Source organism: Pseudogymnoascus verrucosus (genome assembly GCF_001662655.1).
Source record: "Pseudogymnoascus verrucosus strain UAMH 10579 unplaced genomic scaffold scaffold_33, whole genome shotgun sequence".
Classification (NCBI taxonomy): domain Eukaryota; kingdom Fungi; phylum Ascomycota; class Leotiomycetes; order Thelebolales; family Thelebolaceae; genus Pseudogymnoascus; species Pseudogymnoascus verrucosus.
This window is the reverse complement of record NW_017263684.1, coordinates 213,992-239,758: the sequence shown is the minus strand read 5'-3', so window position 1 is coordinate 239,758 and position 25,767 is coordinate 213,992. Positions and strand designations below refer to the sequence as shown.

Below are 25,767 nucleotides of genomic sequence, written 5' to 3'. Positions count from 1 at the left end.
GGGGGGGGGGGGGGGGTTGTAGCGCTGGCGCTGTGGTATAATGTTTAATATTTTATAGAGAGCATGAAGATACCCTGAATTAGAATCGCTTAAGAGTGTTTTTTTTGGTATGTGAAATTAAACTTTTCTAAAAATGCTCTAAGATTGTATTAATAGGGCACCGCGACTAATGTGGGCGATGGAGGAGCTCTGGCAAATTGTTTAGCTCGCGCGAAGTCTCTCGAAGATATTCCTCGCGCCCTAGCTGCGTATCAGGAGGTGAGGAAAGCCAGGGCAGAACAAATCCAGGAAACCGCTCTCTCAATCGGAGTTTACAAGGCGTTGGAGGACGGCACTGAGCAGCGTGAGCGAGATCTGAAGATAGCAGAGAGAATAGATCCGAAGAATCCAAAGCACATCGCTTAGAAAGCTGGAGCCGGACTCAAACTGGTCGTATGCCTATGCCTTTATGGAAGCTGTGACTTCTCTCTACAGAAGCCGATTAGGCAACTAACTCACCTTGACTAGTCGAAACCAATACTTAGCAAGACTTTCGGCGCGGGTACCTCAAGGGATGGAGTATACTAATAAGGAATTTATGTCAACGGGCCGGCATAAACTGTTCTATCTTCGAATCAACAGTGGCAAAGCAGGCTTGGTGTCTATCTATCACCTGTTAACCCAGAAAGTAGTGAAAAATTTCGGTTGTGCCACAAGAGGAGTTTAGGAAGCTATCAGATTTTACTATTACAGCTCCATCTTACATGTTCTATATCACAAATCCCTGAAACTTCCCCGCCTTAATCCAAGAGAGATAGTCCACAGGTCCTTTCATCTTCCTCTTCTCGAGAAAGACCGCCTTCAAAACAATGGCGGCACGCCTCATATTCGTGCCCTTTATATTATCGAAACGCTCTAGAAGCCAGGATTGATGGATTGGATCGTCTATTTCCAGTCCAGCTGCAAACATCGGCCATGCTACCCTCCGCATATAGCCGTCGCCTTCATACTCGTGAAGGCTTGCGCATGCCTGAAGCGTCTTAGATACAGCAGCTGAGGGACATGTTTCAAAAGCAAGTCTCTCGTATTGTATAACCACTGCAAGATAGGTTGCTGCAGCTACGCACATGTTGGATAGAATTGTGGTCCGTTCAATTTTCCTCGACAGGGCTGCTTCTATAAGCGACGAGTACTCCTACGATATTCGTTAACCTCTCTCAAGCACCTGATATTAGATTCCCTACCTGCTCAAGCTGTTTGAGCTTTCGCCCGATGGAGATCAAACCCTTGGCATCCAACCCATTCTCGTTACCTTGCCTGAGAAGAGATAGTTCGTATCTCAGCAAAATACTCTCGTGCATAAGATTTTCCAAAGGGATCACTTGCAGATCCCAGAAGTTTTCCTCCGGCGGATATCCACTTCCCCACGCATCCCTAATTGCCGTGCTAGAACTCGGCCGTATCCGTTCTATTGATCCAGGATACTGCTCTTTCAGCAGCCGTATAAGGCCTCCACCAAAGCCAAACGTTGCAGCGGCAGCATCATGATAGATTGTCCAAAGCGCAAGTCGATCTAGGATCTGACGAGGCATTTCTTCCCCGGCCACGTTCATTGTGGTGGATCCCCCGATGGATCCGGGAAACAGCGCATAGCCATGAGAATCAACGACGTCTCTGACACCTTCGAGATGCCTCTGTAGGGCTCGAGGGCTATCGCCGTACTGCTGCTCATAGTGAATAAATAACCATAAAGCAGGAAACGTTATCCACAACTCTCTATTAGATGATCCCAGATGTTCTATGAACATCCCCAGGGCTTTCCGGTAGTGCTCGATGGCAAGTATGTCCAACTCTGCGTCGTCTTCGTGGGCCATATCCCGAACCGAGAATGCCACGACAAGATGTGCTAGGAGCGCGTGCTTCGTGCACAGATGGAGGAGGGCAGAGTAGGATGACCATTGTGGTGTCTTGAGCACCATACGGGGGACAAAGTCTTTGATATAATGATGGATTGCTTGGCAATCCGTTGAAGTCAGGGGTATTGGCCAGTCGTTAGAAGTGAGATTGAGGGGCAACTCATTCTCATCGCCAGCTGTGGAGGGGAGGACTGTTCTGGAGACATCTGGAGATGCGACACTTAGTCTGTGAGTAGAAAAGCGATCGGCAGTGTTGTGGGTTAAATTATAAACAGGTGATCGGTCAGAAGATGACTCGATCGAAGGCTTGTTAATAATAGGCCCGCTAGCAGAGGAATCGTGGCCAGCTCGAAGTATGGCCCTGTCATTTGACGCTAGTGGGCTCCTCTCAATATCAGAACGCTGGCGCTGGCGGCGTTTGGGTTTCAAGCGTGGTGCATAGTCGCAATTAAGAGCACGATCCTCACAATTGGCACATATAGGTTGACACTCATCACATTTGACCTTACGTGCTCGGCAAGTCCAACAACCTGCTCTAACGGTCAGTCTTTCGTTGAAATAGAAACAGGGGAGTGGGAGCCGAACCGTTCTTGCTACGAGGGGCACTACGTCTAGACGTCATTATTCACGAACGAAATAGACGAAGAAATAGACGAAGAAATAGACGAAGAAATAGACGAACAAATAGACGAACAAATAGACGAACAAATAGACGAACAAATAGACGAACAAATAGACGAACAAATAGACGTAGAAATAGCCGAAGAGATAAGATAGACGGAATTTCATGGGATTATCTCAATAGCCGAAACCTCTTTTTGCTAGTATCGCCGTTCAAGGGCAGATCATATGCACAGCCGGTACTTGTACCTATATTAATAGGTAATCTAGCCCTACATTCTTGTCTGCACTTGAATACAGTCATTGCTTTGCGAATAAGTTTGGTTATACTAATGTATGGCCAAGCCTGGCTTTCTATAAAAGGATGGCAACCAACCACAAAGTGATTTTTCTCATCTTGCAACCAACTAAGTATCTCGCCCAACAAAAGTCATTGTCTTGTAGAAATCCAAGATGGCCGTTCGCTCAACCAGACGCGTTCCGTACGTGAACCCTCTAGCGCAGACATGGATTTCAGCGTCGCCAGGCTCTAGCGAAGCTATAGCCAACTTCCATAAGAAAATGCCTGGGTTCGAGCCTACACCCTTGGTAGCTGTGGACAAACTCGCAGCGGAGATTGGTGTCAAAGCAGTGTATGTGAAAGACGAAAGCAGCCGGTGTGGCTTGCCGTCATTCAAGATCCTGGGTGCATCTTGGGCAGCTTTTCGCGCAATTATCGGGAAGACCAAGCTTCCTATCGATACTGACTTTGCAACCCTCCGCAAGAGTGTAAAAGCTGCTTCAATAACACTGGCCGCTGCCACTGAGGGAAATCATGGGCGAGCGGTCGCAAGGGTAGCAAGCATTCTTGAAACCTCCTCTAAGATATTTGTCCCACGTTGCCTGCACAAAGCCACAATAGCTCTGCTGGAATCAGAAGCGGCCACAGTTGTTTTAGTTGATGGGGACTACGACGAGGCAGTTCGAATGGCGAGGCAGGAAGCGGACCGATATGGGGCAATTTTGGTTCAAGACACGGCTTTTGATGGCTACGAGGAGATTCCAAAGGTGAGTCCTATTCCGCCGTCCAGGTTCAAATGGTTAATCAATGCATTTCTCTAGTGGGTCGTTGAAGGCTACTCAACCATGATGGCTGAGATCGACGTCCAGCTTATGGGTAAAGCACCTGACCTTGTAATTGCTCCCGTTGGAGTAGGGTCTTTTGCGCATGCTGTGGTCAGCCACTACAAAACTCCTGGCCGAGCTACACAGATCCTAGCTGTAGAGCCAGACAGTGCGGCATGCCTCTGGAAGAGCCTGGCTGCGGATAAGTTGACTACTGTGCCTACACGGAAGACCATCATGGCCGGGATGAACTGCGGTACACTATCAACGACAGCTTGGCCGGTGCTCAGAAATGGAGTCGATGCAAGTGTCACCGTCTCTGATGCCGAAGCCCACGAAGCTGTTGGGAACCTCCGGGAAGTTGGGGTCTCCGCTGGGCCATGTGGTGCTGCACCACTTGCGGCATTGAAACATATATCTCGCTCCCACTCTGATATATTCAAGTTGGATAAGGACTCGGTGGTGGTTGTACTATGTACCGAAGGACCTCGAGAGTACGACGTACCCATGGACGTGTCTATCGAAGATCCAGTCATGCTCACACAAGCTTTGATCCGGATCGATTCTACCAACCCTGGGCTCTCGAGAGCTGGTGGCGCTGGGGAGCTGGAAATTGCAACCTATATATCTGCTTGGCTTGAACACAGGGGCATCGAAACGCACTGGCTTGAGAAGACCACAGGTCGTCCCTCAGTTGTTGGTGTATCAAGAGGGACCGGAGGAGGTAAATCACTCCTGTTAACCGGCCATATCGATACAGTGACGACGGCTGGTTACGATGGCAATCCTTTAAGCGGAGATATTAGAGATGGGTCAGTCTTTGGTCGGGGGGCATACGACATGAAGGCCGGAATAGCAGCTTCACTTGTAGCTTTGGCAACGGCAAAGGTCTCTCAACTTTCCGGAGACGTGATGATTGCTGCCGTTGCAGACGAAGAGGACGTCAGCATTGGTACCGAAGAGGTGCTTAAGGCAGGGTGGAGAGCAGACGGGGCTATCGTGAGCGAACCGACGAACCTCAATGTCACCCTCGCCCACAAGGGGTTCACATGGCTGTACGTCGATATCATAGGCAGATCTGCCCACGGTTCCAGGCCAGACTTAGGCATCGATGCGATTTGCAAAGCTGGGCATTTTCTTGTGGAGCTAGACAAATATAGTCAAGATATCTTGAAAGGACCTGGTCATCCGATTTTGGGGACCGGCTCTATTCATGCGTCTTTGATTCAGGGAGGGGAGGAGCTTACATCGTATCCAGCGGTTTGCACCATCTCAATCGAACGACGTACAGTTCCGGGAGAGACGCCAGACATTGTTGTCGCTGAAATCCGCCGCATCTTGGATCGCCTCACCAAAACAATGCCGAATTTCAAGTATGAGACTCGCATAGGAATGTCTCGAAACCCCTTCCATATCAGTAAAGACGAACCTTTCGTCTCCGGTGCTCTCCAGAACATCGAACATGCGTTAGGAATGCCAGCTACACTACGACCAGAAAGATTTTGGACCGACTGCGCTTTACTGGCTGAGGCAGAGATTCCAGCCCTTCTCTTTGGCGTTAATGGAGGCGGTGCACATGCAGCAACAGAGTGGGCAACAGTTGATTCTATTAGAAAAGTTACTAGGGCGCTAACGCTTACTGCCCTGGACTTTTGTAAATGAGAAACGACTTGTGATAGATTCTTAAGCATATAGCCGTAGATTAGGTTGAAATTCAATTGATCTGTTCTACTGTTTGAAGCCTTCTGTTCTGTTGCGCCAAAGTGAAGAGTTCCGGCCACCGGAGGCACCGTCTCCGTATTCCGGTCCTCCCACCAACACTTCTCACCCCTCGGCTCACCCTGCTCACCCTACTCACCCTCGCTTCACCCCTTAAGGTGGTAAGGGGCTCAGATTCCACGCTATGCCTATTGGCACGATTGAGAGTAAAAAGCAAGTGGATTACAAGCTTATGTATGGCAGAGCGGACGGGATGCCCAGTTCTCTTGAGTCTATGATCCAGATTTAGCTAGGACGCCAGAAGACCACGCAGGACGGCGGCGATTTGGCCACGGACATTATCACAAAATAGCTTCTATTCAGGAACCACCTCAGAATCCTCGTCTTATCTTAGACAACAATCCTACTAACCTCTCCCCCAAGCACAGCAAGCAACCCCCCGCCACGCCAGCGTCTAGAGAATGGGGTGACTAGACAACATTATAGGGATTTCCTCATTTTCAATGTGATACTCTAGCACTTCTTAACCCGCCTTCCATCCTCCTTACATAGCAGCAATCGCCACCGCCGCACCCGCCCCTCCAATGACCCACTGCGCATGCCCAGTGATCATAGGCATCCCCCCCGTGCTGGCCTTCGAGCTGACGGCGCTGCTTGAGCTACCCGTGGCACTGCTCGCCTCCCCCCGGGCGCCGCCGCCGCTCCCTAAGCCACCAGCCGTCTTCCCCGCCGGCTCCCCCGTCGCCGTTCCCGTCGCCGTCGCAGCACCAGCACCCCCCTCCCCCGTCGCCTCCGGTGCCGCCCCCGTGATCGTAACCACCACCTCATCATACATCCCAAAACTCTTATACCCCACCGTGACCACCCCATGCTGCGCCCCCGTCGCGAGGATAGAGCCGCTACACACGCCTTGCGTGCCCGTGAGCTTGCAGTCCGCTGTCATGTCGCCACTGCCGGTGGGGAAGGCGTAGTGCAGTGTTGATGGGCCTTGGGTTATGAGCAGGCTGGCGGGGACACCGCAGGCGTTGCCGACGGCGAGCGGGCAGGAGAGGGCGTAGGTTGTTGCTGTGGCGTCCTGGGAGGGGAGGTTAGTGGCGTGGTGTGAAGGGGGATGGAAAAAAGGGGGGGGAGGGGTACAGTGGCGATGACGCTGCCGACGTAGCCGCCGATGGCTTGGGGGTCGAGGTCGAGGCCGGGGACGAGGAGGGTGGTGGTGTACTCCGCAGCGACGGGGCTCAGGAAGAGTCCTAGGGCGAGGGCGAGTTTGTGCATTTTGGAGGTGGTGAGTTATGTACTACTAACAAAAATGATGTCTGGAATGTGAACCAAAACGAGTGGAAAATTTGAGCGAGCAGCTTGTTCAAGAGTGAGAAAGGAAGAGCAACGTCCAGGACGATCGAGACGGGGGGATCTCTAGCGCTATTTATTATAGTACGGTATGTTGAGGACTGGGACTAAAATAAAGTAACTCATTTCTTGCATACGCGGCTAAAATTTCCGAGGGCTAGACTTGAGGATATCGGGATAACGACTCGTTCTCGCTCCCACGCAGCGAAAGTCCTTTCCTCTTATTCCCTCAAATCCATTCAATCCCCAGTATCCCCCTCTCACCATCATCACCCCACCTCCTCTAAACCTCACAACAACCTCCACCACGCATCCAACACCGACCTGCTCCTCCCCTTGCCATGGTCCTGCAACTATCGATCCCCTAATGTAACCACCGCGCCCTAGGCACCCGCCTATCCCGCTTCTGGCGAGCCGATCCAGCGAGCCGAGTTCGTGTGGATCCCCACACGGAATTTGGCAAGGATCATTTCCGCCAGGGCGAATCAAGCTTTTGTGACAAGCTGGGCCCCTTTATTTCGGAGCGTACGAGTACGACGATGCACACATTATCCGAAAGAGCGCTGGATTCGTTGAAGAGGGGGTTGGAATGATTAACACACTTACGGTATCTCTGGCTTTCGCGGCAGCTGCATCGACCATGCGCAAGACACTCTTGTGAGATGATTACATACGTTCCACCACTGCTCAGGTATTGACTAGGGCGACCTTGCGGTATTTGCGTGCTATAGCAAGTATACGGTCAATGGCCATTCCTCATTAGGGAGGCCCTAGAGCTAAGATGTGACCTTTTAAGTACCAGGGATCGTAAGATCGCGATGGTGCAGCTGGTGGAGGGACGCTGTGAATTAAGCTTGAAGGCGACGATGCGGACGGATTTTACAGTGGGAGGAGTTAGGGTGGTTAAGGAACACGGCGTATACGGATATGGGTCGATACGTGCGCTGATTTCGAGATGCTTAAGTATCCATCATTTTGACTACTCTAATGTCTAGCATTAGAGGAGTCAAAACGATAGAACGTCGATGCTCAAAGGGCTCGTTGCCATCTCAAAGAGCCCGGTGGCATGGAAGGCGCAGTTATTAGAGGGCGTTATCGGAGGGCGTAAATCGAGGTTGTGGCTCTACGAATGCGTTCATGTGCCACTACGGGTTTTCAGCTGCGATCCGTTAGGCGGGGCCATGCAGCGTGGAGGGGGCAAATGGGTCAAGCGTCGCACGATGAGCGCAGCAGGTGCGAGAATGTTAAGAGGGAGGGGCGACGGTGGAGAGGGACAGAGGAGAGGGGAGGGAGTGGCCCTTTTATAGAAGTCGAAAGCGGTGGCAGGAACGTGCAGGCGCGTTGCCCGATTAGGGCGGGCGCTAAACCCGAAGCTCAAACACCACAATCTACATTATAAGGATAATTATTACTTTATATAGCATTAATACTAGTCTTATGACGTTAGAAAAAAGAGGTCTTAGCAATGCTTAGCTATTCTTAGTATATATCTAGATATATACTCGAGAGTATCTAGATACGCTAGATACTCCTAAAATATCACCAAGTAGGTATATCCTTAAGGATATACCCGGATACCACAGGTATATTGGCATCCGTGCCGAACACTGTAATCATAACCCGTTAATGAGTGAGTAGTGTAACCAAATCCTACAACTTTATCGACCCCCACCCCCCGCCTCTGATGTATCCCAGCAAACCCTCTAGGAGAATCTATCACCACCATCTACGGCCCAAAAACCAACGCCCTAACCTCAATACTCTCCCTCCCCGGCCCCCCCTCCGGCGTCCTCGGATCCACAAACGCCGAATGCGGCACTCTCCCCCCCTTAACCTCCCCCCCCTCCTTCAGTCCCTCACTATCAAAGCACTCCAAAAGAATCCTCTCATCATTCCTCATCCCCGACAGATAATTCCACCTCTGCCCCTCATTCCACCTCACGCTCGCCGTATACCCGACGCGATCCGGATACCGATGTTCGACGGGGATCAGATCCTCGTCCCGCACTGTGTGCGATGAGGCGAAGGAGAGGGGTTGTGCGACGATGGGGCCGTTGAGGGGGCGCCAGACGTTGATGATGCGGTAACGACCTTGCAAGAGGGTCTCGGCGGTGGTGGGGAGGTGCACCTTTACGCGCTCGGCGGCGGAACTGGCGATTTGGTCGATGTGGGCGCGGTTTACCGGACCCCTCTTTGCCTCCGGACCGGAGCGGCGGATGGTGTGGTCGAAGATGAAGATTTTGTTGGCCCCCGGGACGTTATCGAGGAGCACTTTTTCGACTTCGGGGTAGTAAAACTCCTTGATGTGGTCGTCATCCGTGAACTCAGTTTCGCCCAACGACTCGACATTCTGGAGAACGGCAAAGGCGTCCTTGTCGAGGGTGTAGGAGGATTCGTCGCCGCGGATGTCGTGGATCGTGACGGTTTGCACGGTGGAGCCGTAGTTGTGCTGGGGAGTGCCTTCGGGTTGCTTGTTCACCCAGTTGTAGGGGTGTGATCCGTCCTCGGGGGGGAGGTAGAAGTGCAGCTCGGCTTCGACGTTGCCGCGGGGGATATGGTATGGGAGGGTGGCGGTTTCGGTTTGGACGCCAGCGGATTCGGCGCGGGCGGAGGAGGAGAGGTTGTGTGCGGGGGTGGCGGGCTGGGAGGAGACTGTGGCCATGGCTGTGGTTTGGGGTGTGAGGAGGTGATGTGAAGAGTGGTAAGTGGTTGTTGGAGGATTAGTTGCTTGAGTGAGGTATGAGAAGGTGATATGGTGTGTGATATGTGGTAGTGGTTGTTGTTGGATTAGTTGCACTTGATATGCCAGTCCGACCGGAAGACAGCGTAGGATAGTAGAGTAATAGGAAAGTAAGAAAGATGAAGCAAGAGCGGGGGAACGTCTTATATATGCCGTGAGAGACATATGAATCCTCGATGCCACAAGGAAATGGCGTCAACGTGGAGTTTGATATAGTAAGCAGCGACCTACCGTGATAAAAGGGCATATTGTATTTATAATACAGACCTGCTTAGAATACCCAGAATGCCTAGAATACCTCCGGCATCTCCATATAGAGCAGGTAGAGCAGGTATATCACACGTAGTTGTACTCGACAGGGCTTAAAATGGTGCATGATGGGTATGCCATTGGTATATCCGGAATGCTGTGGTATGTATGGCCAGTCACCATTAACCCCCTCCTTCCTTTCCGTCATGGTCTCTTAGAACTCTCTTAGCACTGGATGGCGCAAGATCCCATGAATCGGATATCATGGCAGCTTACTTAATCATCCTGAATTAGTAATCAAGTCAAAAGTTGGTCCCCTCTATCCCCAAATTCCTAAATTCCCCGCTTTTTGCCGTGTTGTAGCCTTGTAACTTTCTACTTTAGCTTTGTATCTTAGTATTACCTAGTATTTCCTAAAGTAGTTTAGACTCTACCCAATCTACAGCAACTACAGGACCCTTCCCGCCACTTGTGAGATGGTTGGACATCAGCTGTCGAACCCCCAATTCCGCAAACAGTCAATGTAAACAAACCAGCCAGGCAACTCCAAGAGCCTCAGCAACTATATTCATGTACATAAATATACGAAATCAATGCGGTAACTGCTACTAACACCATACGAGCTCGGAAAAAGACGCGTTCTTTTATATTGTTGCGAGTTGGAACGCGCCTCCGCTGTCCAGAGCTTCATGAGCAATTAGTCGAAGCTACTACACTACACAATCAAGAACATGTCTTATAACATGGCAGACATTTTACCCTCCTCGCCGGACCCTCTCAACGACACTCCGACCTTCTCATCACCTTCAAAATCTATACGGCAATCGAGAGTCCGCAGGTCACAACAAATGTACGGCAGCTCGCCAACCAAACAAACGTTCGAGTTGGACGTCGGCAATGGCATCTCGCCGCAGAAAATAAGGGTCACCGTCGAAGCGGAGAACAACAAGGAGAACTCCTACCCTGAATTCTCAGACCTCAGATCTCCCTCGCCGTCGCCTTACTATGCGTCTTCAAGACGCCCAAACACGCGAACTACTACCACAACAGTCCCGCTCAAGGGCCTCTCCGATTCCGAAGAAGACAGCCCCGCCGCGCCACCAAAACGCGGTCGCGGTCGCCCACGAAAGTCGATAGGCACCCCGGTGCCCGCGAAAACTAGAAATGTAACTCCAGGAAAGTCGCCCAGGAGGAGGAGGACACTGGGAAGTTTAGTGGATGGTGATGACGAGGAGGACTGGGATTTCGCGATTGGGAAGAGCGTCGAGGTCGGAAGAGGTAAGGGACGGTCACGGTCAAGATCTGTTAAATCTGTTACTCGGAAGACACCTGCTGCGAAATCGACTGGGCCTTCGTCAGATCTGCCGGAATCGAGCGTGGCGAACAAGAGGGGGGGAAGACAGTCGTTACTGCCGCAAGAAATCCCGATACTGGAAGATCTCATGGGACATAGCTCGCCGGCCGAGGAGTCTGAAGAGATGCATCCCGAAGATGATATGCCGTTACGGGCTGTGGAACAAAATACGATGGGGTCTAATTCGGAACATTCAACCATCCGATCTACATCGACCGCATTCGGCGAGGATGTTACGGTTGCCCAGTTTGACAGAGAGATAACACCTGAAGCGGAAGGGTGGTCGAGTCCGAGAGTTGTCTCTGCTATCCCCAGACACCTCCAGGCCACGGCCAGCTCGAGGCGGGGGTCGCCGCTTGTTCATCAGGCGGTGGAGGAGGTTCCTCGTTCATCGCTATCCGCGAATAAGATTGGCTCCGGATATGATAGATCCCAGCATGAAGAGGAAAACTACGATGATGAGGCTGAAGATGGCCTGGGTGATCTCCAAGAGTTTGATACGATCCTGGAGAGCGAGGGATTTAGCATGATATCAGTTGATTCGGTGCCTTCGTTGCGGGAACACTTCAGCAGCCCTTCTATCCAGGGCAAGCCGTTCGAGTCTCTGTCTTCCTTTGAAGAACGTGAAGTGGACCACAGGAGAAGTGACAATCGTCCATCTTCATCGGGAATGTCGTCTCTATCAGAAGCATCTTCATCGAAGCGCCGAAGCTTTGATAATGTGCAGACGATGCAGCAAAGTTTAGTTGGTGTTTCCGCTTCGAATAGATCTGCTAGGTCCCAGCCCACCACGAGTAGCCCGCGAGACCAGGATCATGAGGCGGATGTCAGTGAAAATTTTCAAGCAGGAAGCCCTGTGACTGGATCTGCACTCCTTACTCAGCCCGTTGAGGCTATCACTACCTCGAATAGCGATTCCGAGCATCCCACAACACCTTGGCTGCCGACTCCAGAAGAGACACCATCACCAGATAACGACTCAGCTGGATCATCTGCTCAGGAACCTTCTCAGGAAAAAGCAGCTTCAGTTACGCATAGAGAAAGCGTTCACGTCGAGTCAACCGCGGATTCGTCAGTAAATATGACTCAAATGAGATCGTCACCTCCATCATTTGCAGCTCCTCGATACACATACACCGCACATCTACGACAGCGGAAATCACTCGGCCTAACCGAAACCCCATCAATCGTGTTCTCATCTCCGTCTCTACCTCCCCCAAAACAAAGGCCACCTCCAAGAGAACAGTTGCCGAGTACGACGGATGTCAATGGAGTACCGAGACCACTTTTGTCTTCAAGTGTCATTGCAGGTCGTGCACTTCAGGAGATTCTCGTTCCAAATTCGGCAAGCACACATTCATCATTCCTTCGCAGCCCATTCAAAAGCCCAAACGCTAGGAGACACCCATTATCTCCAACTGAGGAGCCAACGAAGGAGGCAGCGGCCCAGTCATCGAAACTAGACTCCTCTGTTCCCGGACTCGGACCAATGTCATGGCGCAACCTTTCTCGAAGCAGAACATTAAGCGGGGCCGCAGATGAGCGAAAGCCGGGCTTCATGAAGAACATCCCATTAATTGTCGATGACCCCTTCCTCGCAGAGGCATCTGAGCAATTACGCTCGCCTTCTCCGGAGGAGAAGGATGATTATTCTTTGGGGCTGCCTACGCCGGGTCAGGCTAGGAATACGCAGATTGTTAACTTGGTGACTCAGGATACGAATACTGTTCGCTATTCTGATGAGATGAGTTGGCAAGCTGAGTATCCTGCGATGAGGACGCCTCCGCGGGATGATAGTGAGGGGTCTAGAAGTGGTAAGGCTACGGTGGGGTCTTCTCGCACTGCGGAGCGTCAGATGGAATCTCAGAAGCAGAAGCAGAGAGATGAATGGCAAGTGGATAAGGTTGAGACTACTCAACATCTGGGACTAGACTTGACCCAGGTGTATGTCGTGCCATCGGATCTGCCAACGATCAACAGCACTCCACTCCTAACACAACCTCAACTCGCCCCGAAGGCAAACGTTGTCGAAGACGTCTTTGATGATGAGGACATATGGCTAGCCGAAGCACGCAGCAATTCCTCGCCATCGATAGGCAAGCATGTTGATATTGCCCCAAAACAGGCTGCATCCGCATTGGAAAGGCCGAGACGGAGCAAGCTCCCAAGTCCATGGAGGCAGAATAGCAGACGATTGGTGTATAGCGACGAACTTGCCGCTCAGGATTCATCGCCAATAAACAAGAATGAAACCTCGATAGCAGCACCGCCAGTTGAAGCACGGAATGTGGCACTTCCAGCGCCACCAGCATTTGCTCCCAGGGCTACCTTGGTACCAAGAGAGGACGCCAAAGTGACCAGTGTGCTAGCTAGGCTAACCTCGCAGCTTGCACCAAAGGCTGTTCTACTGCCGAAGAGCACTTCCAAGCCCTCCGATTTGGTTTCTGGTCCGCCACAACTGGGACCATTAAGACGGAGTATTGGACTGTCAAAACCACAATCGACACCCTTCATGGCACCAATAGAGCGGCCACAGGCACCCCCCATCGCGGAAGATTATGACCAAACGGAGCTATCAACTTGGGACCTCCCACAGAAACAGAATTTCAAACCAAGGATTACACCACGACAGAGCAATATCCTAGGTATTTCCGCGCTACTCGCGTCCTCTCCTGTGAAGAAACCCGAGCCTTCCTATGCCGAAGATGAAACCCTCGCATCACCAACGCAGAGCTTGCCAGCTACCGAGAAATACAACGACACAACAGAAGAAGCGGACTTCACCCAACAATCCGACTCTCAATTCGCCACAGACGAAGAGGACCAAACAAGGGAGGAAGAGGAATACACCCAAGACCTCCCTCCCTCCCCCTCCGCCCTCTCCGACCTCTCCCAACTCTCCCGCACCTCCTCCCTCGACGAATCCACCCGCCTCTCCACCACCCCCGCGCGCCCAAACCCCTACCGCCGCCCCTCCGCCCCCTCGCCTCTAAAATCCTGTCTCCGCCTCGCCAGCACCGCGTCCCCCATCAAAGCCGTCATCTTCAGTGCCACGACCGCCGCCTCCCCTTCCACGACCGCCGCGTCCCCCTCCATTCTCCCAAAACCACCGCGCTTCATGGAAGATTCCGAGTGGGCGAAAAGCCACTGGCTCACCCTCCGCTCGATCTACCGTGACTACAAGAAGAACCCGACGCCGGAGCATGAGATCCCTGCGTCGGTGAGGGAGAGCGAGTTTGCGGGGAAGACGGTGTGGGGACGGGAGAGCGATGGGAGTGATAGTCTGGTGATGGAGGTGTGGATGGTGGATGTGGTACATTTGTTTCTGGATGAGGAGGAGGAGGGGGGGAGGTGGTGGGATGAGGGGTTTGTGTGTAAGAGGCTTTATGGGCTGGTGGGGATGGAGAGGAAGAGGGAAAGGGAGAAGAGGGAGGAGGAAGAGAGGGTGAGGAGGGTGGAGGAGGAGGAGGAGGGGAAGAAGAAGGGGATTTTGGGGTTGGGGATGGGGTGGTTGTAGGGATATGTAGTGTGATGCTAGTGGGGATGGTGGGTTACTGTTGTATATACCTCATTGTTAGGAGTTGGTCGGGAATCACGAATTACGTTACAGTCACAAACGCGAACAAGTCCAGAGTGAAGAAAAAACACACATAATGAGTAATGCAACGCCTTGATATTCTCGATCCGCCATGTAGCGCCTCTATTTATTACAAGCCCTTTTGCCATCCCCCCAGCTCAGCCCCCAAAAACCGCTCACTCAAGCTGCGACGCCTGGTTCGTATAAAGCACATCCACGACGCCACTCAGCTTCGCAATCGTCGCCAACGCCGACTCATACCCCTCATCCGGTTCCGTCTCATCAAAGATAATCAGACACCCGGCCCCCTGATCCAGCACCCCAATAATCACCTTATCCAGGATCATCTGCGACAGCTTCCGCTCCACCTGCTGTTCATCCAACCCCACCATCTTGGCGATATGCGCGATCTCCACGCGCGAGAAAGGCTCGATGACTTTGATGAGGTTCTGCTCGAGCATGCTGTCGTACAGCCGGCGCAGGTGGTTCCGGATGAAGGTGTCGCTGCCGAGCTCGTACTTGTAGTCCCCGAGCGCGGCTTCGTATTCCTCGAGCGAGCGGTTGGCGTGTGCGCGCGCGACGGCTTTCATGGCTTCGAGGTTCTTGCCGGCGTATTTGACGGCTTGCTTGGAGGTCATGAGCTGCGCGATGTCGTCGTTGAGGTTGAGCATGATTTTGCAGAGGAGCATGTACTGCAGTGCCGCTGTGGCCTTCGCGGGCTCATCCTGGGTATGGTACCCGTCGAGCGCTTCGATGAAGTACGAGAACGCGGTATTGAAATCCTTGTCCTCCGCGTGCAGCATCCCGGATTGCATGTCTAGACCCGCCTGGAGGAGGGGGGGTGTGTAGACGGAGGCGGCGGAGGTGCGGGCGCTGGTTAGGGCGGCGCGGCCTTTGGCGACGTTGCCGAGGGCGTGGTAGACGCGGGATTCGAGGAGTTGAACTTCCACGAGGACGAGCTTGTCGTCGAGGCGCTTGAGTTCGCGGAGGAGGCTGTTGATGAGGGTGAGGGCGTCGTAGTAGGATTGCTTCGCCATGTGCAGGGCGACGAGGCGGGTCTCGAGGTTCTGGCGCAGGAAGCTGCGGCGCTCGGAGGTCGCCCATTCGATGCAGGACTTTGTGACGGAGATTTGCGTGTCGGTCGTATTGGGGATTTTGTGGAAGAGGTCGAGGAGGGAGCGGACTGGGGAGGGTTAGAGTCAGGCTCTGGGGGGGAGGTTGGAGGTTGCTTACCAAGTTTAGCTGTCTTTGCCTTTGCAAACGACGATAGAACTGTCCGGCTTGTTGTGATTAGGTTGACAAGCTCATCAGTTTTCCTGTTCCTGTTAGCAGAGGTCATCCAAACCCACTCGAATAAACATACTGCTCATCACGATACAGCTCTCCCAGCTTCACCAGCGCCGTCTCAAACTCCCGCACGGCCGCATCGTTGGTTGCGGACGGGGTTTTCGAGAGGATATCCTTGTATAGTGCCTCCGCTTTCCTTGGTTCCGTCTTCACCAGCTTCTCAGCTTCTATTATCCGATCTGAATCTACCGGCGCCATTTTGATGTTGTGTGATTGAGGTGGTTTGGGCATACCGTCTTGCGTAGCTGCAGTCGCCTTGGGCGACAGCTTGACGCGCTAGTGGATGGTCACGTGCTCGCCGATAAAGCATCCCTGCTCGAAAAAGTTCGAGACGAGGCTTCGATAAACGGCCTCTTGCGAATTTTGAATGAACCAACAGTAAATGGGAAGCCAACTGTTCAGCACATCATGGTATGTGAAAGACTGATTTTTAATAAGGAGAAATAGTGCTAATACTCCAATTTAGAAGATTAAAGCGCTCACGCGCTCAGCGGCCACGGCGCAAGCGCCAGGTTCTGATGTCGCCAGACAGCCTCGCAACCTTGATCCAGCACTACATCCCTTCGAAAGAGCGAGAGAATACACTCGTGCGCTCAATGCGACAAAGCTGGAGCGTATGTTTGCCGCCCCATTTATTGGGCAGCTCGGAAAGGGCCATGTGGACGGAGTCTACACCATGGCGAAGGACCCGAATTCCCTGCACCGATTTGCAAGTGGCAGTGGCGACGGAATAGTGAAGGTCTGGGATTTAACTAGCAGGGAGGAAATTTGGAATGTCGGTGCGCATGAGAATATTGTGAAGAGTATGAGCTGGACGAGAGACCAGAAGCTCTTGACTTGCGCTTCGGATCGCTCGATCAAGCTCTTCGATCCTTACAACACACCCTCTGGAACGGCGCCATTAGCGACGTGGCTGGGTACGAATGCCTTTACGGGGATATCACATCACAGGTCGAAGAATGCGTTTGCGGCTTCGTCGGGAGTTATTTCTATCTACGACCTCGAGAGGTTTACCGCCCCACCAGAGGTGCTCAAGTGGCCAACATCCACAGACACCATCACCACCGTGCAATTCAACCAGGTCGAGACCTCTATCCTCGCCTCCTGCGCAACAGACAGGTCGATCGTACTATACGATCTACGCACCTCAATGCCCCTCGCAAAGACAGTCCTGAACTTCGCATCCAACGCCATCGCCTGGAACCCCATGGAAGCCTTTAACTTCGCCGTAGCAAACGAAGACCACAACATCTACGTCTTCGACATGAGGAAGATGAACAAAGCCCTCAACGTTCTTAAGGACCACGTCGCAGCAGTCATGGACGTCGAGTACAGCCCCACCGGCGAGGAACTCGTGAGCGCCTCCTACGACCGCACCATCCGCATCTGGAAGGCCCGCAGCGGACACTCCAGAGATATCTACCACACCAAGCGTATGCAGCGTGTTTTCTCCACCAAGTTCACTCCGGATTCGAAATACATCCTCTCCGGCTCCGACGACGGAAACATCCGCTTATGGCGCGCCGAGTCGTCGAGACGCGAGGGTATCAAGTCCGCCAAGCAAAGACAGGCGTTAGAATACAACGCTGCGCTGTCGGAGAGGTATCAGCATATGCCTGAGATTCGCCGTATCAAGAGACACAGACATGTGCCGAAGGTGATTAAGAAGGCTGGGGAGATCAAGTCGGAGGAGCTTAAGGCTATTAAGCGCAAGATTGAGAATGAGAGGAAGCATACCAAGAAGCAGTTCCAGAAGAGGAAGCCGGAGCGCGAGAAGATGGTGTTGGTCAACGAAAAGTAAATTTTGTGGGCAGGGGGGATTTTGGGGAACATACCAGGCGTTGTTGGGTGGGTCGATGCAGCATTTGTTTGGAGTTGGGTTATATAGGCACTCCCAGTGTACGGGAAGAAGTACAAAATTGAACAGATTCACGACTACCGGTGTCAGCCAACCTTCATTATTCTAGCTGTTCAGTGAGAATTTATGTCTGTTCACGAGGTGCTATCCGTCGTGCAAGGGTGGTAAAGACGACAACGGTAAGCCTTCAACTGTTTCTGTGCGTTTATATCGATCGCTTTCATTCTTATTTCATACTTTACGTCGCATTTTTACAATTAAGCATGCACTCGGTTATATTTAACAATTTCATTATTCATCCTACTTGTACCCCAAATAAGCCAAGTACACTACGCTCAAAAACCTCTCCTTAAATGCTCTAAGCAGAAGCAGCACTCTCAGCGGCCAGCGCCTCCTTCCTCGACACACTAGCCGGGTCCAAATACGGCCTTTCCCCCAAGCTCACCGCGCGGTTCCCCTTCCTCTCTCCATAGTTACCCTCGAGGTAATCCGGAGTAGCAGCATGGTACACACTCCTGTTATCCCAGATAGCGAGATCATTCGGGTTCTGCCACCTATGACGGACCTGTAGATCGTGGTTATCGACCAACAGTCTGACGAACCAAGCCAGAAGCGCCTCGCTCTCGAGCTCGCTCACGTCGTTCACCTTGGCGACGTGCTGGCCGACGGCAAAGACGGATTTCCACCCGGTAACGGGGTTGGTGCGGATGACGGGGTGGATGGCCTCGAGGAGGTCGCCGACGTTCTCGGGGGCGCCGCGGGCTTCGGTGTAGAGCTTGAAGCCGTTCCTGTCGGCGGCCTCGTTGAAGCCGGGTTGCGCGTAGGTGGCGGTCAGGGTCTCGAGGAATTTCTGGTATGGTTCGGAGATGCGGTCGTAGAGCTCGTAGCCGGAGGCCCAGAGGGTGTCTGTGGTTTGATTGTCAGCTTTGGCTCAAGCGTTGGGGGGTTGTTTTAGGACTTACCACCGCCAGTCGAGGGAAGCTCAACAAGTCTGAGGATGGAGTAGTCGGATGGGATGGGCTCGAAGGTGATGTCCGAGTGCCAGCCAATCTTTCCGTTCTGCTTCTTCACGCCCTGGTTGTAAAACTTCGACTTTGAGTTGAAGTAGATCTTCTTCGCCTGCTCGGATGAGATGACGCTGATCTCGTCATCCTTGCCTCCGTGCTCCCTTCCTGCGTTTGCAACAGGGTGGATGTGAAGCTTGGAAGTCTCAGGCTTGCCAGAGAGCTCGCCAAGGCGCTGTGCAAGTTGCTTCTGGAGGTCGTCGGTAAGGTTATCTTGGGCACGGAAAAAGACGACACCACGCTGGGAGACTAGAGATCTGTTAGCACTTCTTATTCTGTGTGTGGTCGGGTTTTTCTAAACGTACTGGTGATGGCAAGGTCTCTGAGCAGCTCGTCAGAGTTCTCAGCCGTTAGGACGGCGGCGAGGTCAACATCGGCGTATTCACGCCCAATAACTGGGGTCACTTCAAAGTTCTTCCATGAGTCGATGGCACCGCTGAGCTTCAGGGGTGCTTTGATGTAGCTGGTAGCTGGGACAGCCGCTGGCTTGACGGCCTCCTCAGCTGGCACTTCAGCAGCCGGTGCCTCGACGGCTGGAGCTTGAACAGCTGGAGCAGTCTCGACAGCTGGGGCCTGAACAGCCGGAGCTTCCTCAACCTTCTCAACAGGCTTCTGCTCCTCAGAGTTGCCAAGGCTAACAGCTGTAAGCTTCTCCTGGATGTGCTCAGCAGTCTGCACGACGGACTCCGGAACGACTTGTTCAATAGAAGGAGCCATAATGTCTAAGTCTTGATAGGTACTGGTGGTATTGAAATAGCTGTAGGCTTCTGTGGCTTCGGTCGAGTAGGATAGTTGGAAGAGATGACTATAAAACAGAGTCCGGGAGACATATTTGCGACTCAGGCTTGCAGGGCATATATATATATTTCGTGAGAGAATAGCTCGCTATGTATGCAAGATCGCAATGACGCGAGATAGCAGCCTATGGCGACGACAACGATGCTTGTGCTCCTCATTGAAGCATTCTGAGGAGCTGTCGGCGACAACTACCATGCTTTGCCCGTCCTCGAGGCTACCCCGCCATGCGTATCCTCATGGCGCCTTGTTTCTATATCGGCGTCGTCGGTCCCACCAACCCCGCTATCGAGCGTGCTTTCAATCAGCGCGTCCTAAGTGGCTACGTAGTTCGATCACGAAATCTTGCACATACCTAGTGGGTTAAAACAGACGGCGGTCGGTGGTTGACTTCTCCGTACCGTGATGATGTGCAGGTTTCAAGGTCGAGCTATGAGGAGGCATCGGCGTGACAGAAAGAGTTGACCGATGGAGGATGGGTGATTGCGAAGGCGTCAGAAGACGTCAACAGCTTACCCAGATCAACCGTTCAGTCTGATCAATCAGTGTGGTCGCTAGCGACACTAGAGTTGGGCATGGTAGCTTCGTAATGTGGTGAAATTTGGTGGTTGATGCCATGCGAGCAATATGATAACACTGTGTGGGGTTATGGCGTGCTAATTATATATAGAGAGAATGTCAACACGGACAATCCGACTTTTTGCACCGACGCCGGCGAGCTAGAAAGGAGATAGCTTGTATAATTTGATCAGAGCAATTGGTCATGCGATATTGCTTTATGGTTGTCGTGACGATTGAGCTTACGACGTTGACTTGGAGATTCATGTCAATCAACGAAGCTTTTGAGTAATAAATTTTTGGCCATTTGATATGCTTCAGCTGGTATCTCTGCAATAGTGAATAAATAAAAGTATACAAGGTCCCAATCCAAACGCCGCGAATGCTGATACAGCTCCTATCGCACATATATGATACGTGATAACGCCTTATGCCCCTCTACATTGAGGCAGCGCTCAACCTGTTCCAAAAGCCTACTCCTTCTCCCTGTCAGCAGCAGTGTCTACTGCTATTGGCACAGCATTCGTCGTCCTCAACCACTCGCCGTTAAAGGCGTTGATAAGCCAGTTGTTCAATTCTGTAATGTATTAGTGAATGTATATGGCACGTGGCTGAAATTATAGGGGCAAACTTACTGTCGTACACGATCTTGTTCGCGTTGTGGAAATAAATCCCATGGTCGCTATCGGGGAAGACGTGGACATCATAGTTCTCCACGCCGGCCAAATCCAGTCGATCGAGCAGTGCCAATGTGTTTTGCATATGCACATTGTCATCCGCAACACCGTGCATGATCAAGAACCGCACATTCTTCTGCAATGCCAGTGCGTCGCTGACGGTTGCGTTGTCATACCCCCCTGGGTTCTCCTGGGGCGTGTGCATATATCGCTCCGTATAGATGGAATCGTAGTACCTCCAGTCCGTCACTGGAGCAACTGCCATACCATATTGGAAGGTCTTGCCGGCGTCCTGCTCAAGAGTCTTGAGGGTCATGAATCCACCATATGACCATCCCCATATAGCAAGGCGAGACGCATCGACATAAGACTTCGCAGCCCAGATCTTTGCAGTCTCGATCTGATCGCGCGCCTCCCAGTGTCCCAGGTCACCTCGGATGATGCAACGCGCTTTGCGCCCAATGAACCCTGTGCCACGACCGTCAACTGTGACAACGATATATCCCAAGTTGGCAGCAACATATGCTTGGAAGTCGACGTTGAATTTTTTGTTGACTGTCTGTGAGCCTGGGCCTCCATAGAGGTGGAAAAGCACCGGGTACTTCTTATTTTTGTCGAAATGAGGCGGGCGGCGCTCAATGACTTGCAAGTTAAACCCGTCAATTGTAACGTTAGAGTATATATTTTCGGGTAGGTCGTGCTTCTTGGCCATCCTTTCCAGTCCTTTGTTTTCCTCCACAATTTTCTCGTAAGAGTCGGGATTGCTCGGCGTGCTAATAACCCTTTGCCATGGAATAGCAGGACCCTCGTAGCCAAGTAAAACGTAACCAGCACCGCTGGAGAATGAGCCACCGTAATACCCCTCTTTTGAAGTATCAGTGAGGGGCTTTAGATCAGTTCCATCTAGTTTGACACTGTAAATGTGCCGTTGAATCGGCGATTCCTTGGTGGAAATAAAATACACCAGGTTCTTCTTCAGATCCACAGCTGATGGAGCCGACTCAACCTCCCAGTCTCCGGAAGTAAGTAGAACTGGCGTGGCATTATCCAGAGGCGTAAAGTAGCCGAGGTGATCATAATTCTCGTGGATTATCGTGTCAATATAACCGTCATGGGCCCTTCCATTCGAAGGGTCTGCTGGAATGTAACGAGTCTTCTGAGAAACTTCGAACCATCCGCCATCAATCTCAGCCACGTTGACAGTACGCACAGTCTTGCCTGAGCGGCTTAATACATCCACCAAAACGACTTGTAAAATGTCGCTTTCGCGGTTGGTCTCCTTGACGATTGCTTTTCCTGTCGAGCCTGCCCAGATGACTTCTGTGATAAGACGAGTGTCGTCGGCAAATTCATCCGTGGTCTTGACGTCAAAGACATCGCCCTTGGCAATATCGTAAAACCGGAGAGAGACTATTGGATTCGGGGCCCCAGCCTTTGGGTATTTAATCTGCCTGACCTCTGGGTAGTTCTCCTCTCCAGGGGCGGCATCCGTCCCACTCGGTCTCTTTATGAAATACTGGACTGGATATTCTGGCACTTGAGATTCATTTGTCCTGAGGAATGCAATATATTTCCCATCTTCAGCCCACCAAGTCGCACTGTTTCCGGAGAAAACTTCCTCTTCATAGACCCAGTCGGGAATACCATAGAACAAGTCCTTGTTCCCATCTGTTGTGATAGGTATGACGCTTGGCGAAGAGAGTTTCCGAAGGAACATGTTGTTGTCTCTTGTAAACACGATGGCATCACTCTGGGGGCTCCAGCTTGCCAACTGAACTCTACCACGGAGGTTGGTCGGGTCCAGTGGCTGAGCGGTTTGAGTCTCGACATCAAAGATCCAGTATCGGGCATAAAAGGAATGCCTCCAGTTGCTCTCGACGTCGGTAGCAATGAGAACATGCTTAAGGTTCTTGCTTGGCCAGACTTTCGACGGGCTAAGTCTTTCACCTCCCGAAGTGAAGTCTCTTTCCTTCATCAACGTAACACTGATTGGAGAGCTACCCTGTGTCACATTATCCCCGCGCACATCGTCGACTACGAGGTAGTCCTTGCCACTCGCACCTTGCTCAAGAAGTAGGCCGTCTTCGCCATTGGCGCCCTCAATCCAGCTGATGCCGTGCCTTTGCGCGCGCCACTGCCCGCCAAGAACCTGTGGTAGGGTCACTTTATTTCCGTTGCCGATATTGGGCGCATTTGGGTTGTGAGGGGCATCGGCTACGGGATGTTGAATGAGAAATATAACAGTTCCCAGAGCCCATGCCGCGACGAATATTCCCCCAGCAATCCAGACGAGCTTTGTGCACCATCTGCTGCTTCCCTTGCCGCTCGTTAAAAGGCCATTTTCGAGGTCTTGCTGCTTTTCCTCTTCGGGGTCTATTGAGGACGCGTCCATATGGTCGCTGTAGGGTCGGGAGCCGTTCTGGGCTTGTAACCTCGATGCCTTGGCTTGGCTCTTGTTTTGTTCATCGATTCGTTCAAACACTAGGCTAGTCGTCGATGCTGAAGATATTGAATCGACTGAGGGCCGTGATTGGGCCTCATGATTGTTGTCTAAAAGGCCTGTGGCCTCTTCTTCGCGTCCCACCATGGTCGGAAGCTTTGTATGTGACGGTCGTTGTAGGCGACTGCTGTGTAAATTGCCAAGCTGTGAGTCGGCCAGTTTTAGTAACGAAGTCTCATTTGTGTGGAACGTCGGGAGAAATATGAATGTATATATCTCAACTGAGGGTTCCCAGGAAATGCTATTGAGAACCCCTTTGGGAATAAATGGATCTATTCGATCGATGGTCTTTGTCGCGGGCAGTTGCAGGCGGCTGAGGTCTGGAACCCCCCTGTACGTGACGCGATCGGGTAATTGGCTAAAACTGGAGATCTGCCGCGAGGCTACGAGGCTGGATTTGATACATCGATTCCCCCGGAACTCAATACGGCATATCAAAACGATGGGTCTCTTTCTTGTTTTAGAAGGCCACATCACAAAAAATAGTCATTTCAAGTATAGGAATTATTCCTTAGGCTCATTATCTGTATTAGGACCCTAATACCAAGACTCTTCTCTATAACCCATTGTCATATTTAGCTCCATACTATCGGAGCACGGCACCCTACCGTCCGATATGTTGATAGCGCCGCCGCGCCCCAATCCCGCGATTTCCTTAATTCTCTGAAATACCTTTTTCATAAAACAGGAGCTGGCTTTACCAACACTTTAAGCCCAGTAACTACGACTCCAACGCATAATAGAGCCCGCGACTTCAATCATACATATACAGAGCGATAATGGCAGCAATTTAGCGCGCGTTTTTGGTTCCCCGACAGCAAGCCACCCGAGCTTCGCATTTCTTAGAGTCCAGGACATCAATCTTTCGCAGCCATGGACATTGCGGCGCGGCGCATATCAGCCAACACGTTGGTGACGGCAGCATCAAAGAGAATTGCCCTAGCAGAATATGCCATTCCCACACTCTGTGCCCAACGATCAACAGGACGAAGAAACCTTACAGCCCCCTCTCTTCGAACGAAAGCGCCCTCACAACGGCAGCATAGCCTCCTAACACCCATAACGAAACGACAGGAATATAGCTCCTCGTCAGCCACATCCCCACCACCTCGATTCTCATACGGGATTGCTGCCTCCTTTACAGCCAAGGACAAACGCTTCAAGCCGAAAGATAACGTGCTTCACTTCGAACCCCGCCCAATCCCGGTCAAGCGGCGAACGAACAGAAAAGACCGCCCTGCTTCCGGCCAAGATGCCTTTTTCGTCTCTCAGCTCGGCGACAGCGGCGATGTGGCGATGGGCGTTGCAGACGGAGTAGGTGGGTGGGCAGACTCGGGAGTGGACCCAGCGGATTTCTCCCATGCCTTCTGCGACTACATGGCATATGAAGCCAATAATTACGATACCGAATCGGGGGATGCACTGAGTGCAATGGGATTAATGCAAGAAGGATACGATTCTGTGGTCAATGACAAGACTATTAGAGCAGGCGGTAGCACTGCCTGCGTCGCAATCGCGAGGACCGATGGAAGTCTGGATGTTGCGAATTTGGGCGACTCTGGCTTCCTTCAGCTGCGGTTGAATGCGGTGCACTACAACTCCGAGCCCCAGACACACGCTTTCAACACCCCCTATCAACTGGCCATCATACCAAGATCGATGCGGATGATGACCCAAGCCTTTGGAGGAACACAGTTGGATGATATGCCAAAGGATTCCGCGGTCTCCAAGCACAGCTTGCGCCACGGTGATGTGCTCGTCTTTGCAACAGATGGCGTGTGGGATAATCTCAATAGCTACGATATCCTTCGGCTTGTCAGCAAGCTGATGGTTGGGTCAAATGCGTGGACTCACAGTGACGACGGCATCAACGTTACGGATCGCTTATCTGATTATATTCTGAAGGATGATTCGCCAGGGTCTGACCATGTTAAATCGTTGCAGTCGTTCCTGGCGATGGGGATAGCGAGCGCAGCAAAGGCGGCGAGTATTAATAGGAGGGTTGATGGGCCGTTTGCCAAAGAGGTGCAGAAGCACTACCCGCATGAGATGTGGACCGGCGGAAAGGTCGATGATATATGTGTAGTTGTTGCTGTGGTTGTGGAAGACGGGAAATAAAGCGTCCAGGGCTTGGATAGAAATGGGCGTTTCTGGATGAATTATTGGGTCAGATGAGAATATAGACTGCGAGGTCCAGGCTCGCCGCCGAAGGTAATTAGATTAATTGTTCGAATATAAATATATATCGCATTTATATCAAAGACAGACATATTATATAACACCATCTTGCCATTCGTTTTTCAAGAGTCAAAGCCATCAACGTGAAATAAGTTACTTTTCAAGCAAACAACCTCAAATGAGG

The 25,767-nt window shown here is 51.9% G+C and overlaps 11 protein-coding genes across 11 annotated transcripts in view; 5 read left to right on the top strand and 6 right to left on the bottom strand.

Moving 5' to 3' along the window:
• Positions 1–405, top strand: part of VE01_07383 (uncharacterized protein) — a gene marked incomplete at its 3' end in the record, with an annotated part of 1,766 nt that extends 1,361 nt beyond the window's left edge. The window contains exon 3 of the mRNA XM_018276818.2: positions 157–405. Coding sequence (XP_018128881.1) covers positions 157–405 — 249 coding nt within the window. The remainder of the gene's footprint in view (positions 1–156) is intronic.
• A 282-nt stretch (positions 406–687) lies between these two features.
• Positions 688–2,581, bottom strand: VE01_07382 (uncharacterized protein). The gene is made up of 3 exons (XM_018276817.2): positions 2,481–2,581; positions 1,224–2,425; positions 688–1,174 (listed from the first exon to the last, which is right to left on the bottom strand). Exons 1-3 carry the CDS (start codon positions 2,515–2,517, stop codon positions 749–751), a joined length of 1,665 nt encoding a protein of 554 aa, XP_018128882.2. The 5' UTR covers positions 2,518–2,581; the 3' UTR covers positions 688–748.
• Positions 2,582–2,706: 125 nt separating this feature from the next.
• On the top strand, positions 2,707–5,318 carry VE01_07381 (uncharacterized protein). The gene is made up of 3 exons (XM_018276816.2): positions 2,707–2,777; positions 2,862–3,563; positions 3,618–5,318. Exons 2-3 carry the CDS (start codon positions 2,970–2,972, stop codon positions 5,280–5,282), a joined length of 2,259 nt encoding a protein of 752 aa, XP_018128883.1. The 5' UTR covers positions 2,707–2,777; positions 2,862–2,969; the 3' UTR covers positions 5,283–5,318.
• Positions 5,319–5,654: 336 nt separating this feature from the next.
• On the bottom strand, positions 5,655–6,769 carry VE01_07380 (uncharacterized protein). The gene is made up of 2 exons (XM_018276815.2): positions 6,477–6,769; positions 5,655–6,414 (listed from the first exon to the last, which is right to left on the bottom strand). Exons 1-2 carry the CDS (start codon positions 6,609–6,611, stop codon positions 5,884–5,886), a joined length of 666 nt encoding a protein of 221 aa, XP_018128884.1. The 5' UTR covers positions 6,612–6,769; the 3' UTR covers positions 5,655–5,883.
• A 1,328-nt stretch (positions 6,770–8,097) lies between these two features.
• Positions 8,098–9,868, bottom strand: VE01_07379 (uncharacterized protein). The gene has a single exon (XM_018276814.2). The coding sequence runs from the start codon at positions 9,589–9,591 to the stop codon at positions 8,413–8,415; it is 1,179 nt and encodes a 392-aa protein (XP_018128769.2). The 5' UTR covers positions 9,592–9,868; the 3' UTR covers positions 8,098–8,412.
• Positions 9,869–10,170: 302 nt separating this feature from the next.
• Positions 10,171–14,546, top strand: VE01_07378 (uncharacterized protein; the record flags this gene model as incomplete). Its single annotated transcript, XM_018276813.2, has 1 exon — positions 10,171–14,546. Exon 1 carries the CDS (start codon positions 10,407–10,409, stop codon positions 14,544–14,546), a length of 4,140 nt encoding a protein of 1,379 aa, XP_018128768.2. The 5' UTR covers positions 10,171–10,406.
• Positions 14,547–14,696: 150 nt separating this feature from the next.
• Positions 14,697–16,204, bottom strand: RPN6 (26S proteasome regulatory subunit rpn6). The gene is made up of 3 exons (XM_018276812.2): positions 15,970–16,204; positions 15,840–15,922; positions 14,697–15,789 (listed from the first exon to the last, which is right to left on the bottom strand). The coding sequence occupies exons 1-3, from the start codon at positions 16,182–16,184 to the stop codon at positions 14,783–14,785; spliced, it is 1,305 nt and encodes a 434-aa protein (XP_018128844.2). The 5' UTR covers positions 16,185–16,204; the 3' UTR covers positions 14,697–14,782.
• A 100-nt stretch (positions 16,205–16,304) lies between these two features.
• SOF1 (rRNA-processing protein sof1) lies at positions 16,305–18,284 on the top strand. The gene is made up of 2 exons (XM_018276811.2): positions 16,305–16,364; positions 16,420–18,284. Exons 1-2 carry the CDS (start codon positions 16,362–16,364, stop codon positions 17,752–17,754), a joined length of 1,338 nt encoding a protein of 445 aa, XP_018128774.1. The 5' UTR covers positions 16,305–16,361; the 3' UTR covers positions 17,755–18,284.
• Positions 18,101–20,528, bottom strand: VE01_07375 (uncharacterized protein). Its single transcript, XM_018276810.2, has 3 exons — positions 19,181–20,528; positions 18,774–19,124; positions 18,101–18,717 (listed from the first exon to the last, which is right to left on the bottom strand). The coding sequence occupies exons 1-3, from the start codon at positions 19,590–19,592 to the stop codon at positions 18,170–18,172; spliced, it is 1,311 nt and encodes a 436-aa protein (XP_018128776.1). The 5' UTR covers positions 19,593–20,528; the 3' UTR covers positions 18,101–18,169.
• On the bottom strand, positions 20,529–23,698 carry VE01_07374 (uncharacterized protein). Its single transcript, XM_018276809.2, has 2 exons — positions 20,864–23,698; positions 20,529–20,805 (listed from the first exon to the last, which is right to left on the bottom strand). Exons 1-2 carry the CDS (start codon positions 23,490–23,492, stop codon positions 20,702–20,704), a joined length of 2,733 nt encoding a protein of 910 aa, XP_018128775.1. The 5' UTR covers positions 23,493–23,698; the 3' UTR covers positions 20,529–20,701.
• Positions 23,699–23,876: 178 nt separating this feature from the next.
• VE01_07373 (uncharacterized protein) lies at positions 23,877–25,685 on the top strand. The gene has a single exon (XM_018276808.2). It carries the CDS (start codon positions 24,279–24,281, stop codon positions 25,521–25,523), a length of 1,245 nt encoding a protein of 414 aa, XP_018128771.1. The 5' UTR covers positions 23,877–24,278; the 3' UTR covers positions 25,524–25,685.
• The last annotated feature ends 82 nt before the right edge of the window (positions 25,686–25,767 follow it).